Raw genomic sequence first — 12,935 nt, forward strand, 5'->3', positions numbered from 1 at the left:
CCCCCATCGACTGCGCTACTGCCTCTCGCTCTGGTGGTGTTCCGGAGTCAACGGTGAGCACGTTTGGGGATCGATATATTGCGTCTTAACGAGACACGATATATCGATCCTGGATAAATTGATTGCTACCCGCCGATACAGCGGGTAGTGAAGATGTACCCTTAATCTGTGAGAGGTGGGTGCAGGCTCCAGCTAGAAAATGCTCTGGCTGCTGTTGCTGTTATCAGTATTCATGAGGTTGCGCTGAACCTTGAGACTTCATTCCACCTTGACGATGGATAATGGAGATGTTGCCTTCGCTAGGTAGTGAAATTGTTGCTTTTGCCGATTCTTAAATGTTTTCTTTTTCCCTTTCCCACACTCTCACTTCAGTACTACTCACCTGGGTAGTGTGAACTGACTACTTCTTGATCAGAATTCATACACATCTAGACTCCAGATCAAGTATCAAACCTCGGGATGGGGGGAGCTTACTGTGGAAATGTAGCATTTCACTACTAAATAAACATATGTTTGAAACCATAACTAAGATCAGGAACACTACAGTGACCCTCCTGAGCTATAAATAGTGTGCGGACCTCAGGTTTTCTTCCAGAAATACCCTAAAAGTACAAACAAGTATGTCACAAAGGAGTGGAAGCATAGGGAAGAAAGTGTACCCAGTGAGTCAGCTGCAAGAAGACCCTTAAGCATTGAGAATTCCAAACCTAATTTAGCCCTACTAAAGTTTTGCCCATGCTGAGAGGCAGGGCCTAACTTGTCTTGTTGAGAAAACTGCATGATGTTGGGTCCACTCCCTATAAATATGCAACAGATAAAGCAGCAGCTGTCACTTTGAAAGAGGCCAGCCTTCCATCTATTCTCCTTTTGTGGCCACTAATGGCTTAGTGGCAACTCTCATGTACAGCACATCTGCAGGCTTGCTATTCCAAGTTTCTTTTGCTCACAGATCCTCAGCTGTAAGAATACATGAAGTCCTACCTCAAGAAGTCACCAATAGGCAATCCACATTACGCAGAATGTAAACTTCTGGTTAATGGGGACCAAGAAAAGGGACTTACAAAATAAAAGAGTAAAAAAGAAGGCCAAAAAAGGAGTGGGAGGTGGGGGGTTGGGAATGACAAGGCGAAAGACCCCAGGTTGAAGAAGAACAGGAGAGAGAAAATGGACCAAAAAAATAAAGACGTCTGTGACAGTAGTTTGGGATGGTGGGAAAGGGCATAGCAGAATCATCCATCTACCAGCCTTTGACAAAAAGTAGGGAGCTGCTATCCTAGTACATAGGCTATTGTGGAAACATGCATCCTATGTTGAAAACAAAACCACCAAGAATGGGGAGATAACTTTCTCTCCTGCCTATCCAGGTGGTAAGTTTCAGGCAGATTTATCCCTGAGGTAGAAAGATCAATCAAATAACATCGTATCCACAGCAATGGTAAAATGTGTCTGCAACACTATAAAACTTTATATGTAAACATTCTCATCCTGTCCTTCCTCATATAGCCAACTGACTTTATTTGGCAAAATTCCTATCCATGGTAAATATACATTTGCCTTTTTTTTTCGGGAGTGTCTTCTCTTAGCAACTATTCCCTAGTTGTCATCTTAGCTGCGACTTAACGAGTTCACCCAAGGTTAGCAATGCTACATCTGTGTCTTCACTAGGCTTACAAAAATGCTAACAGGCAAAATAATACAGTAGAAATGTCATTGGTGGTAGCTTTTCTAGTATAGGCTATACTCATTAAAACAGCCTGGAAAATATATTAAAGTTTAGCAGCTTCAGCACAAAATCTGTTTCCCTGCTTTTTATTTACTGTAGTGCTTGATAATAAGAACTAATATCTTCCTTGTTTCTGGAGGATGAAGGGGAAGAATCAAAAAATATCCCAGTAGTACTTCCTTATTAAACATGGTGCTGCTGTAACTAGAAGAAGGAATTTATCATTTCAGTAAGCTGACCATTGTGAATTCAGGGTAGTTAAAGAATCCAGGGTGGAATGTGACTTTTTCCTCACAAGAAATGTGACCGGCTGGCTTATGCTAATTGATGATTCTGACTACTTAAGTGTGGCCAACCTGAGCCTGAGAAGAGCTAGAATTTACCAATGTACATTGCCAAAGAGCCACAGTAATATATCAACAGCCCCACATCGCTCTCCCCCTGCCCACCCCTGCTCCCAGCGCCTCCCACCCAGCGGCAGCCCTGCCAATTAGTGCCTCCCCCTCCCATCCCACACCTCCCAATCAGCTGTTTCATGGCGTACAGGAGGCTTGGGTGTGGGGGGAGGAGCGAGGGCATGGCAGGCTCAGGGGAGGGGTGGAGTGGGGGCAGGGCCTGCGGCAGAGCCAGGGATTGAGCAGTGAGCCCCCCCTGGAACATTGGAAAGTTGGCGTCTGTAGCTCCAGCCCCGGAGTTGGTGCCTATACAAGGAGCTGCATATTAACTTCTGAAGAGCTGCATGTGGTTCCGGAGCCACAGGTTGGCCACTCCTGAACTAGTGTATGAAGAGCTGTCTGTAGTACAAAGAATGAAACCATGTTAAGATCTGAACTGTGGGGGCGTGCCCACTCCTCTTGGTGAATAGTGAGCTCTCTAGTGAATTAACTCTCAAAATATTCTTTCCAGAAAACAAAGAAAAAGTAGACGTGATTCAGAGCTATTGCTGGATGTTGCAATGGTGACAATTGGTGCTAACTGAGTAGCATGAATGCACAAGAAAATTAAATTTACAGATGTTCAGAGTTAAAGTATTCCCTGGCTGAAAAGGGGCTGCTCTACTAACATTAAATCATTTATACGCTGTCTACAATTGAACTGCTGTAACATCTTTCACATTTTCATTCATAGGCAGTAGTAGAATGACAATGCAAGTTCTTGAATTACTTGCTGAAGATGTGCTGCTTATTGGTGATGCAGTATCTGAAGATGTTTGGGAGGACCACAGCCTCTTTGGGTTAGAGTTGGTGAGTCTGGAAAGTTTCTTATCTTTAGACTTTGGTTAATGATATTTAACAGTTTGCCTTTCCTGTAGACATCAGACATTTTCTGGAGGATAGACAATTCTACTGAACTACTCTTTTTTAAACATTTAAACAGTCCAGTAATTACAAAAGGTTGATATTGTTGGCATGTTCCTCTTATTTTAAACTTTGATATGTATACTCCTCGTCTACTAGAAATATTGAAGTCATAAGAGTTTAAGGCCATAAGGGACCACCAGTTCATTTAGTTTGACCTTCTATATGTCACAGGCTGCCAGCACATTAAACCCAACAACAGAAATGAGACTGAAGTAAATGACACCCACAGGGATAGCATAGGAGGGATCACCAGTGCTAGAGGCCTTGCAATGGTGGGGAAATAATTAAATGAGATATACACAAACAGTCCTGGCAAATGACTCACTCTCTTATGTGCAGAGGAAGGCAACAACCCACCAAAGTCCCTGCCAATCTGATCTGGGGGGAAAATTTCATCCTGACCCCGTATATGGGCATCAATTAGACCATGAGCATGTGAGCAAGAACCAGCCAGCTGAGCATCTGAGGGAGAGAATCCTCAGTGCTAACGCACTGAAGTTTCACCTTTTATAAATACTCATAATGAATGTTGACTTACAACAAAGGGTTAATGAATATCTATTGACAGACAAATATATTTAGGGATAGGTTGCAGAAGATATACATGGATAGTAAACAGGAGAAGACGGTCTTGTTTAAGTGGCAAGATTTCATTTCCCTGACTTAGCCTTTAGTAGGGCTAAGATCATTTCCCTGACTCCCTCAAGGAGTTAAAAATGTCGGGTACACTACAGCCTTATTCATCCAAAGGGCTCAGCAGATACTTAGAGCTTTCAGATGAAGGGCTGCTGGTTGACCAGTTGAAAACCCCATATTCCAGGTAAGTGATTCCAGACTTGCATCAGGATTTGCTACCCACATTTGCAGATGTCCCTTGGAAGGTGGAGATGGGGAGGTTCAAGGTTGACCAGACTTTGATAAATAGGGCCCTACCAAATTCATGGCTGTGAAAAACATGTCATGGACTGTAAAATCAGACCTCCCCTGTGAAATCTAGTATATTGGAAGGGAAGAGGCAGGACTGGGGGTGCCCCAGCTAAGGGCTCCTACTGTATCTGGGGCTCCAGCTGCTAGTCCCCTCCGGGATGGGAAGCTACGAGACTTACTCTTCTCCTGCATAGCAGCGCTCAGTGGGAAGATCAGACCCACCTCCACCTCTGGGTACCCCCTTCAGCTGCAGGAAGCTCTGGGGTTGGGCAGCAACCCCGAAGCTTCCTGCAGCTGCAGGAGGTTCCTGGAAGTGGAGGTGGGTCTGCTCCTCCCCCATGCTGATGGGAGCGCCCCAGCTCTGGGCTCCTAGCTGCTAGTCCTGGCCAGACTGGGGAGGGACTTGTTTTTCCCCTGCATGGCCGCTCTTGTGGGGAGATCAGACTCACCTACGTGTACCTCCCCCAACTGCAGGAAGCTCCGCCCCCAATCACTTCCTGCCCCCATTGCTCTGCAGCTGTGGCGGGAGGGATCACTGTACAGGGAGCTGCACCCCTTCTAGATGCAATTAGCTTGTTTAAATAAAAATATAAAGGAAGGTCAAGAACTTGATAGGGTATTTTCATTGACACTTTACAGCAGCAAATAACATTCAGGATTCAACTCACTGGTTGATAGATATGGAGACATTGGGCTGGAGGGGAGGGGGGGTTGTAGTGTAGTGTTCTCAATTGGCAGCCTACTGGAAGACAAGTGAAATTACTTGAAGATGAGTGTTCAAAATAAATCAAAAACCTCTACAATCATTACTGCAGTGGATCCTGTGAAAGAATTTGGAAACCAAATTCTATGTGCCAATGGTGTATTTTGTACAAGCTGCAGTGTTTCCTTGTATCACACATCTGTGACAATGATTCAGCTCCACTTAGACTTGGAAACCCATAGAAGCAGAAAGAGGACTGCAGATAGCTCATTGCTGGGAAACAAAAAGTTAAAAAAACAAAAGCCAATTTCATCTCTTTTTAAGAAGACGACAGAGAGCTCTGAGATCCATCATTTAGCTAGAATGGAACTTGTGGATGCATTTTCAAGTGCTAATATACCATTGGAAAAACTTGATCACCCAAAGCTGTGTGAATTCACAAAATGCTGGTTGCTTACTAAGTGCGAATAAGCTCCAACAGGACTATCTTGCAAAGGTTTTTGCTACACATTTTGAGGAGATGAAGTCTCAAATTAACTCATGCAATTATTTCAGCTAGCTGAGTCCACAGATGAGCAAGACAACTATGTACTGAATGTTCTATTTGATTTTATTTCTGACAAGACCAAAGATGTACAGACAGGAAAGCGAATAGTGCTCGCTGACTGCGTTTACGTGGATGCTGTTGCTATACTACAGTTTCTCAAGTGGTAATTAAAACCATTTCAAAATACGGTGTGGATTTGACAAAATATCTGTTTTCATAAGTGACAATGCAGCTTACGTGAAATTTTTCAAATCTGTTTTCCAAGGTCTAATGCCAAATGCTGTCCATATTACATGTAACACACATATAATTTCTCTTAGCAGTAAGCTGTGGAGTAGCAAGCTTGGTAAAGATGATAAACTGGTCAGCTACATTAAAAAGATCTTTAAACACTGCATAAGCTGCAAACTTTGATACAGGCAGCACATTGCACACATGACTGAAATCGGGGAACAAAATATTGTACTTCCCCTAGGGCCAGTAATTACTCATTGGAATTCCTGGTTTTTGGCTGCTGTACAATACCATGCAGCTCCCCTGAAGTACTGCTGAGTTTGTCTCAGAAGAGCTGACACTGACATTGCAAATGCAGGTTTTAACAGAACTTTCAACCCTTCTAAACGATGTTCAGCTGAATGAGCAAGTTCAGTTTGTTGCCAAGAATGCCACAGGACTGATGGACTTAATCACTTGGTTCGAATCTCGGCATGTCACAATCCACCAAGCTTACAACAAGATAACGGATGTACTATTTTGGGTTGGAAGCACAGTCAAATGAACATCAGTCTGACAATGTTGAATTAAATACCAGTGTTCAGCAGGAGTTTTCTTGCATGACAAAGAAGCTCAGACAATACTACTGCTACAGGGAAGAGTCAAGCGATGTAGCAAAAACGGCTCAAAAGTTTCAACAACATGCAGCAGGGCTCCTGAAAGCTGTATGTATTTTTGACACTGCACAAAGGTACTTGTTGATGGTTGATTTAACCTCACTTACTGTAATTCCTGGCTTTGACAAGAACTGTAGGTTGGAGATTCCTGTTTATAAAAATATCACAAAAGAAGCGGATTGTAGTTTGCCTGTGTTACAATTTTGGAACTCTGTTGAAGGCAGAATCGCCCACCTCTCAAGACTAGCTCGTTGTTAGACAGTTCCAATGAACTTCATGGGTGCAGAGAGAGCTGTGTCTAAACACAGACAGGTGTTTTCAGTGCAGAGACGGAATGAAGAAAGACAGTCGCTAGATGCTCCATTCTGACATTCAATTAATGATATTTGAAACCAGAACTTTTTTTTTTTTTTTTGCTTGCTTTTGTTAACTTAAGGCAGTGGCTCTCAAGTTTGAAGCTACCAATGGAGATCACTACCCTACAAAACCGCCTCACATGCCCATATCTTCCAATCAGGCAGTGTTATTTGCTGCTGTAAAGTGTCAATAAAACCTGTCAAGTTCACATGACCTTGCTTTATTTTATTGAAATAAGCTGCTAATTGCATCTGGAAGTGTACATCTCCCTGTACGGTGACCCCTCCTCCCATGGCTGCTGAGCGATGGGGCAAGAAGCAAATAGGTGTGTGTGTGTGTGTGTGTGTGTGTGTGTGTAGCTTTTTGCAATGGCCGTGCAGGGGAAGAGGAAGTCCTGTCCTTCCCCAGCCTGGCTGGAGCTAGCAGAGATCAGACTCACCTCTGGGAACCTCCCCTCGGCTTCAGGAAGCTCCACGGTTGCTGCAGCACAGAAGTGAGGGTGTACCAGCCTCACTTCTGCACTGCCTCTGAAGGTGGGTCCGATCTTCCCCCAAGAGTGGCTGTGCAGGGGAAAGCAAATCCTGGCCCTCCCCACTCTGGCAGGGACTAGCAGCTAAGAGCCCCCTGCTGGTGTACTTCCAGCAGCCTGGGGGAGATTGGACCCACCTCCACCTTTGGGAGCCTTCTCTGGCTACAGGAAGCTCCGCGGCTGCTACCTTCAGAGCACAGCTCTGAAAGCAGCGCAGAAGTGAGGGTGGCAATCCCGTGACCCCTCCTCCCCCCACAAAACCTTTTTTGGTCAGGATCCCCACAGTTACAATACCATGAAATTTCAGATGTAAACATCTGAAAACATGAAATAGATTAATTTTCAGCTCCTGTGGCCATGAAATTTACCAGAACAGACTGTGAGTTTGGTAGGGTCTATTTATAAAGGTTATACTTGGTGTTCTTGGTCATAGAATGTGTCAAATAATATACCTACAGATCAGATGTGACAATCCCCAAGGGAAACATAATTCATTTAACCTGGAGTATGGCAGGGTGCTGCTAGAGAGGCCTTAATCCAGGGATGGGCAAACTTTTTGGCCTGAGGGCCACATCTGGATATAGAAATTGTATGGCAGGCCATGAATGCTTATGAAATTGTATGGCGGGCTCTGGGGTGAGGCTGGGGATGAGGGATTAGGGGTGCTCCAGGCTGGGTCCGAGGTTTGGAGGGCAGGAGGGGGATCAGGCAGGGGCAGGGGGCTGGGGCACAGGAGAGGTTGAGGGCTCTGGCTGGGGGTGCAGGCTCTGGGGTGGGGATGAGGGGTTTGGGGTGCAGGAGGGTGCTTCGGGCTGGGATTGAGGGGCTCAGAGGATGGGAGGGGGATCAGGGCGGGGGGTCAGACATGGAGGCTCCAGGTGGCGCTTACCTCAAGCAGCACCTGGAAGCAGTGGCATGTCCCACCTCTGGCTCCTACGCGGAGGCGCAGCTAGGCAGCTCTTCGCGCTGCCCCTGCAGCTCCTGGAAGCAGCAGCAGTAGCAGCATGCTCCCCTCTGGCTCCTATGCGGGGAGGCATGGTGCCAGTCTGGCAGCTCTGTGTGCTGCCCTGTCTGCAGGCGCTGCCCCTGCAGTTCCCATTGGCTGCAGTTCCCATCCAATGGGAGCTATGGGGGAGGGTGGTGGTGCTTGGGATGGGGGCAGCGTCCAGATCCCCTGGCTGCCCCTACGCATAGGAGCCGGCAGGGGGACATGCTGCTGTTTCTGGGAGTTGTGTGGAAAGCCCCCGACCCTGCTCCCCAACGGGAGCTTGAGGGCTGGATTAAAAGTTCTGACAGGCCAGACATGTCCTGCGGGCCATAGTTTGCCATCCCCTGCCTTAATCAGCTCCTGCCACTCCAGCTCCAATCAGGGGGATTGGATTGGGGCTGGATAGCTAGCCTGATGCTTGCCTGGTAACTGATCACACCTGCCAGACTTGTTACCAGGAGCTATAAGACTGGGAGGAAGTGAGACCAAGGGGGTGGGGCGGAGACCGGGCGAGGGTCGGGTCGAGAGGAGACAAGACTCAGAGGGAGGTGGGAGTCTCCTAGTCTGTTTCTGGCCAGGCCTGTGGTAGCCAAGCTATTGTAAAAGCCTGAATATAGTTGGAAACAGGTGGTGGGGACTTGATCGCAAATAATGAGCATGGGTGTTGCACCAGCCTGAAGTGTCTCTGAGAAGAGGGAGAGAAGGGCCAATCCGGAGGGGCAAGGCATGTGCCCCATTACATGGAGTTTAATCAGAATTTGATTAAACAAAAGCGTGTGGCTTTATAAATATATAATTCACCACATTTGTTAATCATAAAACACACAAGTATTTTTTTCAGTGACAAACATTTCTGCAGTGTTCAGAAACATTTCTCCAGTGCTCAGAAACCTTTTTTTAATTTGCTGAAATGTTTATACCCCTCCATGCATGGCAACATGGTGGATCACAGTGAACTGTTGACCCTTACCCAAAATGTTTTACTGTCTAATAGAAAATATAATGTTTCAACTAGGAAAATTTTTACTATGATTGCTGTGATTATCAGACTGATCAATTAAATGAAGTAGTTTCAGGAAGTTATTTGTTACATAATTTTAACTGCTGTCCTTTTAGAATATAACAAATTGATTTTGTTACTTTAAAGGTTAAAGCATTTATTTAAGATCTGGTCAATGCCAGTAATTTTGCTTGTAATGTTTAAATATATCAAGATGTTTTGTTGAACTATATAGGAAAGTGTAAAGATCCTTCTAGAAGAGGCATGGCTTCGTCTGGTGTATGCAAACTGCCATGTAGATGAATGAAATAGAACTAAATTTAAATGTCTAAAACCATGCTAAGCAATATGTAGTCATTTAATAGCCTAGAGTAAAGGGTGCATTAATAATGTTTACATGCTGGAAACGTGCATGTTGTCATTTTATATAAAATTGGCTACAACTTGTATATCCTTTTGCTGCAGAGTTGTTTTCCAAAGTCTAAACTTTCTTCTTTTTTAAATTTGTAGTTTTTATAATTGCAAAGAGAACTGTCCAAATGTGACCCCAGGGCAATATTCTTCCTTATTAGGTTGACAGTGTGAAGTAACAGCTCTGAGATGTGTGAACTACCTTACTCACCCCTGAGTTCATTCTGAAAGCTAATGATGTTGAAATTGTTAACTATTTAAATGCTGATTATCTAGATATTTCTATTAATATTATGTGCTTGTCCCACAATCCCAAATGCCCTTGGATATCAAAACTCCCAGCTGTTTGCTAATGGGATGATGAATCATCCATCTTTCTCTGACCACTTTTATAATATAATTTATGACAAAAATCTGCAGCACACGAAAAACTTGCAGCAGAATAAAATTTAAAATTAACATCCAAATATGTAATACTGTACTAATTGTTATTTTCATATCTGACCCGGTAACACCTTATTTTTTTTAAATTTACTCGAAGTCGATTTAATCAGTTGACACTCAAAATATTGCAGAAATCAGGGCCTTGTCATAGAGTTTGAATTTAGTTTTCAATTGAGTGCACAGAGCTTTGTCTTTAACTGTAAAAGTGTCAACAGTTGTGAAATGTTGCTATTGTAGCATTCACCTCTTAATAATTTTACAAAATTTAAAACATCTGACACTAAGTGATGGTAACATGTCTGTAAATAATTATTTACAGGATCAAGTCAGTGAATGGCAGATTTCCCATTGCTTTAACCTCCTGGAAGCTAATGTTTTCAGTCTTTCAAGCACTGTTAGAATTGAGCAATATTAAGTATATTCTGAAATTTCCTTATTGGAGTATTTGATATCCAACTAGTTTTAATCCTTTGACTAGATATTATTTGACTTGGATGAATTTGCTCATGTGAGAGAGACAGATAATACAGTGTGAACAAATATTTCTTTACACACTTCCGCCAGAGCACTTCTGTTCTGAACTGCCAGCATCAAGTCCTGAATCTTTGCTGACTAAAAAGAGCCAGGCATGTTAAATTTCATGTTGAAGTTTTGATTTGGTTTAAGTTCCAGTCGGGGTTTCCTAATTAGGAAATATGAAACTGAGCCTGCGGAATAGGGGAAGAAAAAGATTTGCGATGGGGGAACTGTCTCATTCCTATCATAGTTGGACCTGAGAAGATGATTTTGGGAGACCAACAGTTTAGCTTGCTTCTCTATTTTAGTGCTACATCAAATGAAACATCTTTGTCTTTTACTAGGATTTATTTTTTTTAATGGTGTATGCTAAATAAATCTATTAGGCTTTGCTTCTTGAGGAGTAAATGGTGATTTGAAGTCTTTTATAAATCAAGTTTTGAGGACTTCATTAACTCAACCAGAGGTTATGGGCCTACTAGAGGATTGGATGGTGAGGTTCTGTGGCCTGCAATGTACAGGATGTCAGGCTAGGTGAATTATGATGGTCCCGTCTGGCCTTACAAGTGTAGGGGTCTATAAGAGTCTTTGTTTTGGATTAGTTCTGGGGAGTGTCTCTTATGACCCAGAAATGCTTATAAGTTTCCTGGGCATTTGGTCTTTTCTATTTTCCTTGTTTTAGTCACAGCTTGACAGCTCAGCGAAAAGGGATCCTATTTTTTTTTTTTTTAATTTCAGATTCTCTAGAGGAGAAAATTAATTTCGGTAATCCCTTCAAGAACTAGTAGGGGATGCTTCAGTGCTTACTTTTGTCCTCTACCCATGTTTCTGTTCTTTCAGTCTTTTATTGTTGTTGGGTTTCTGTTCTCATTGGTGTTGGGAATGCTTTCCAGTTTTTTGTGATGTGGATTTAATTAGTGTGCTGTTTTCCTCTTCCAAGTCAGTAATGTGAATCTAATTTATTGGGAAATAGGGGGCCTGATAGTATGAATTGTCATAGGCTCAACTATTTGTATCATTAGCAGGGATGTGACTGTTTTTTAGGAGTAATAATGCTTGATTCTACCACTGAGTTAAAATATTCGTCTCATGTTCCTAAACCAGGAAGTCAAACTACTGTATTAGTGAGCCAAGGAGAAATAAATTTTCTGTCTTTTTTTCAGATGAGTATGAATCCTTTTCATATGGCTATATAACAACTCTGGACAGTGTTTACTTTGGAAGAATTATTGTTCGGTTCAGTTATATAGCTAGGTATCAGATACCGTTCCCACCTTCCAGATTCTAGCAAACCAAGCTTTACTAACGATTCACAATTAAATCCATTCCTCTCTCTCTCAACATCCAAAGAGCTGATTTCATCTGGTAGTGATCTCCATTCCTCTTCTGCGCTAGACTCTAAGCAGTTCTAGAAATCTCTTATTGTTTCCTGGTAGGGCTAGTAGACATAACAGAAACTTTTGATGTTCTCAAGACTCCCTTTTTGACTTACTAGGATAAAGCAGACATTCACCGATTTAAATTAGATCCTAATGTTTCTAGTATTGAAACAGACTTCAAAATGTGTTTATGCAAATATTACAGAGTGATAGAAGATCAAAACAGGAACTAATTGGATTATTTTTCTTAAAAATAAAATAAAACACCTCAAATCCGCAAACTAGTGTTCAGAATCTCTAAAAAATGTTCTAGAACTTTTCAGCACATTTCTGTTTAAATGCCAAAATACAGTTCAACTTGTTGTATTTCTGAATAATATAAAGAATAATAATAGAATGTTGACACTTTGCTTAGTTGTAGTACTTATATAAATATTTCACTTTTGTTCTTGTAAAGGTACTGCTATAATAGAGAATGATTGGTGATGATTCTTTTTGTTGATAGGAATTTATATTGTATCTTTTGTTTTCACTTGCAGAAAGATAAGCTGCTTATGGTCCTGGGTTCACTTGGAGAAACCATATCCTACCACAAAAGTAACATCAGCTCAGAGCAGCCTGAGCTGATGTTAGTGCACCACAGAATGGCATTTATTAGCATTTCACTTTTCACCGTGCGACTATTGCAAACACTTCTCCCTGTAGAAAAGGTGAGGGGGAAACAAAGTTAGTAAAGAACTGATTATTGTTAATGTTTTTATGGATTTTTAAAAAGTAGCCTTGTTTTGTCTTTGTATACTAGGAGAGTACAAAGAGGTACTTTCCTAAGATGTTTGGTGGTTGGTGCTGGTAACACAGCTTGTTGGCAGGAAAGGGAACCTGGTGGATTGCTGAGGTGGTATGATCATGGAATAGAATACCCACCTCCACCACCTGCTCAGTTTTTAAGCTTGCAAGGGCCTTTGGCAAAGGTCTGTTGCAGTTTTCAATTTCTGCTAAGGATAGATTTTTTTGGTGAACTTTTTCCACATGTTTTTTGGACAGAACCCAACATTCTTTCTTTCTCTCAGCTCCTGGAATGAGAACACAAGTGTGGGTGAGTGTTTTGGAGAGCAAGGAAGAGTCATGAAGTGTCACATTTCACCTTAAGTCATGATATA

At 42.7% G+C, this 12,935-nt stretch overlaps 1 protein-coding gene across 6 annotated transcripts in view; it reads left to right on the forward strand.

Moving 5' to 3' along the window:
- Nucleotides 1-12,935, forward strand: part of RTTN (rotatin) — a 163,385-nt gene that overhangs the window by 20,958 nt on the left and 129,492 nt on the right. For all 6 annotated transcript variants that reach the window (XM_034762541.1, XM_034762540.1, XM_034762539.1 and 3 more), the window contains exons 10-11: nucleotides 2,852-2,967; nucleotides 12,315-12,485. In XM_034762541.1, coding sequence (XP_034618432.1) covers nucleotides 2,852-2,967; nucleotides 12,315-12,485 — 287 coding nt within the window. The remainder of the gene's footprint in view (nucleotides 1-2,851; nucleotides 2,968-12,314; nucleotides 12,486-12,935) is intronic.

This window comes from Trachemys scripta, chromosome 2, assembly GCF_013100865.1.
Source record: "Trachemys scripta elegans isolate TJP31775 chromosome 2, CAS_Tse_1.0, whole genome shotgun sequence".
Classification (NCBI taxonomy): domain Eukaryota; kingdom Metazoa; phylum Chordata; order Testudines; family Emydidae; genus Trachemys; species Trachemys scripta.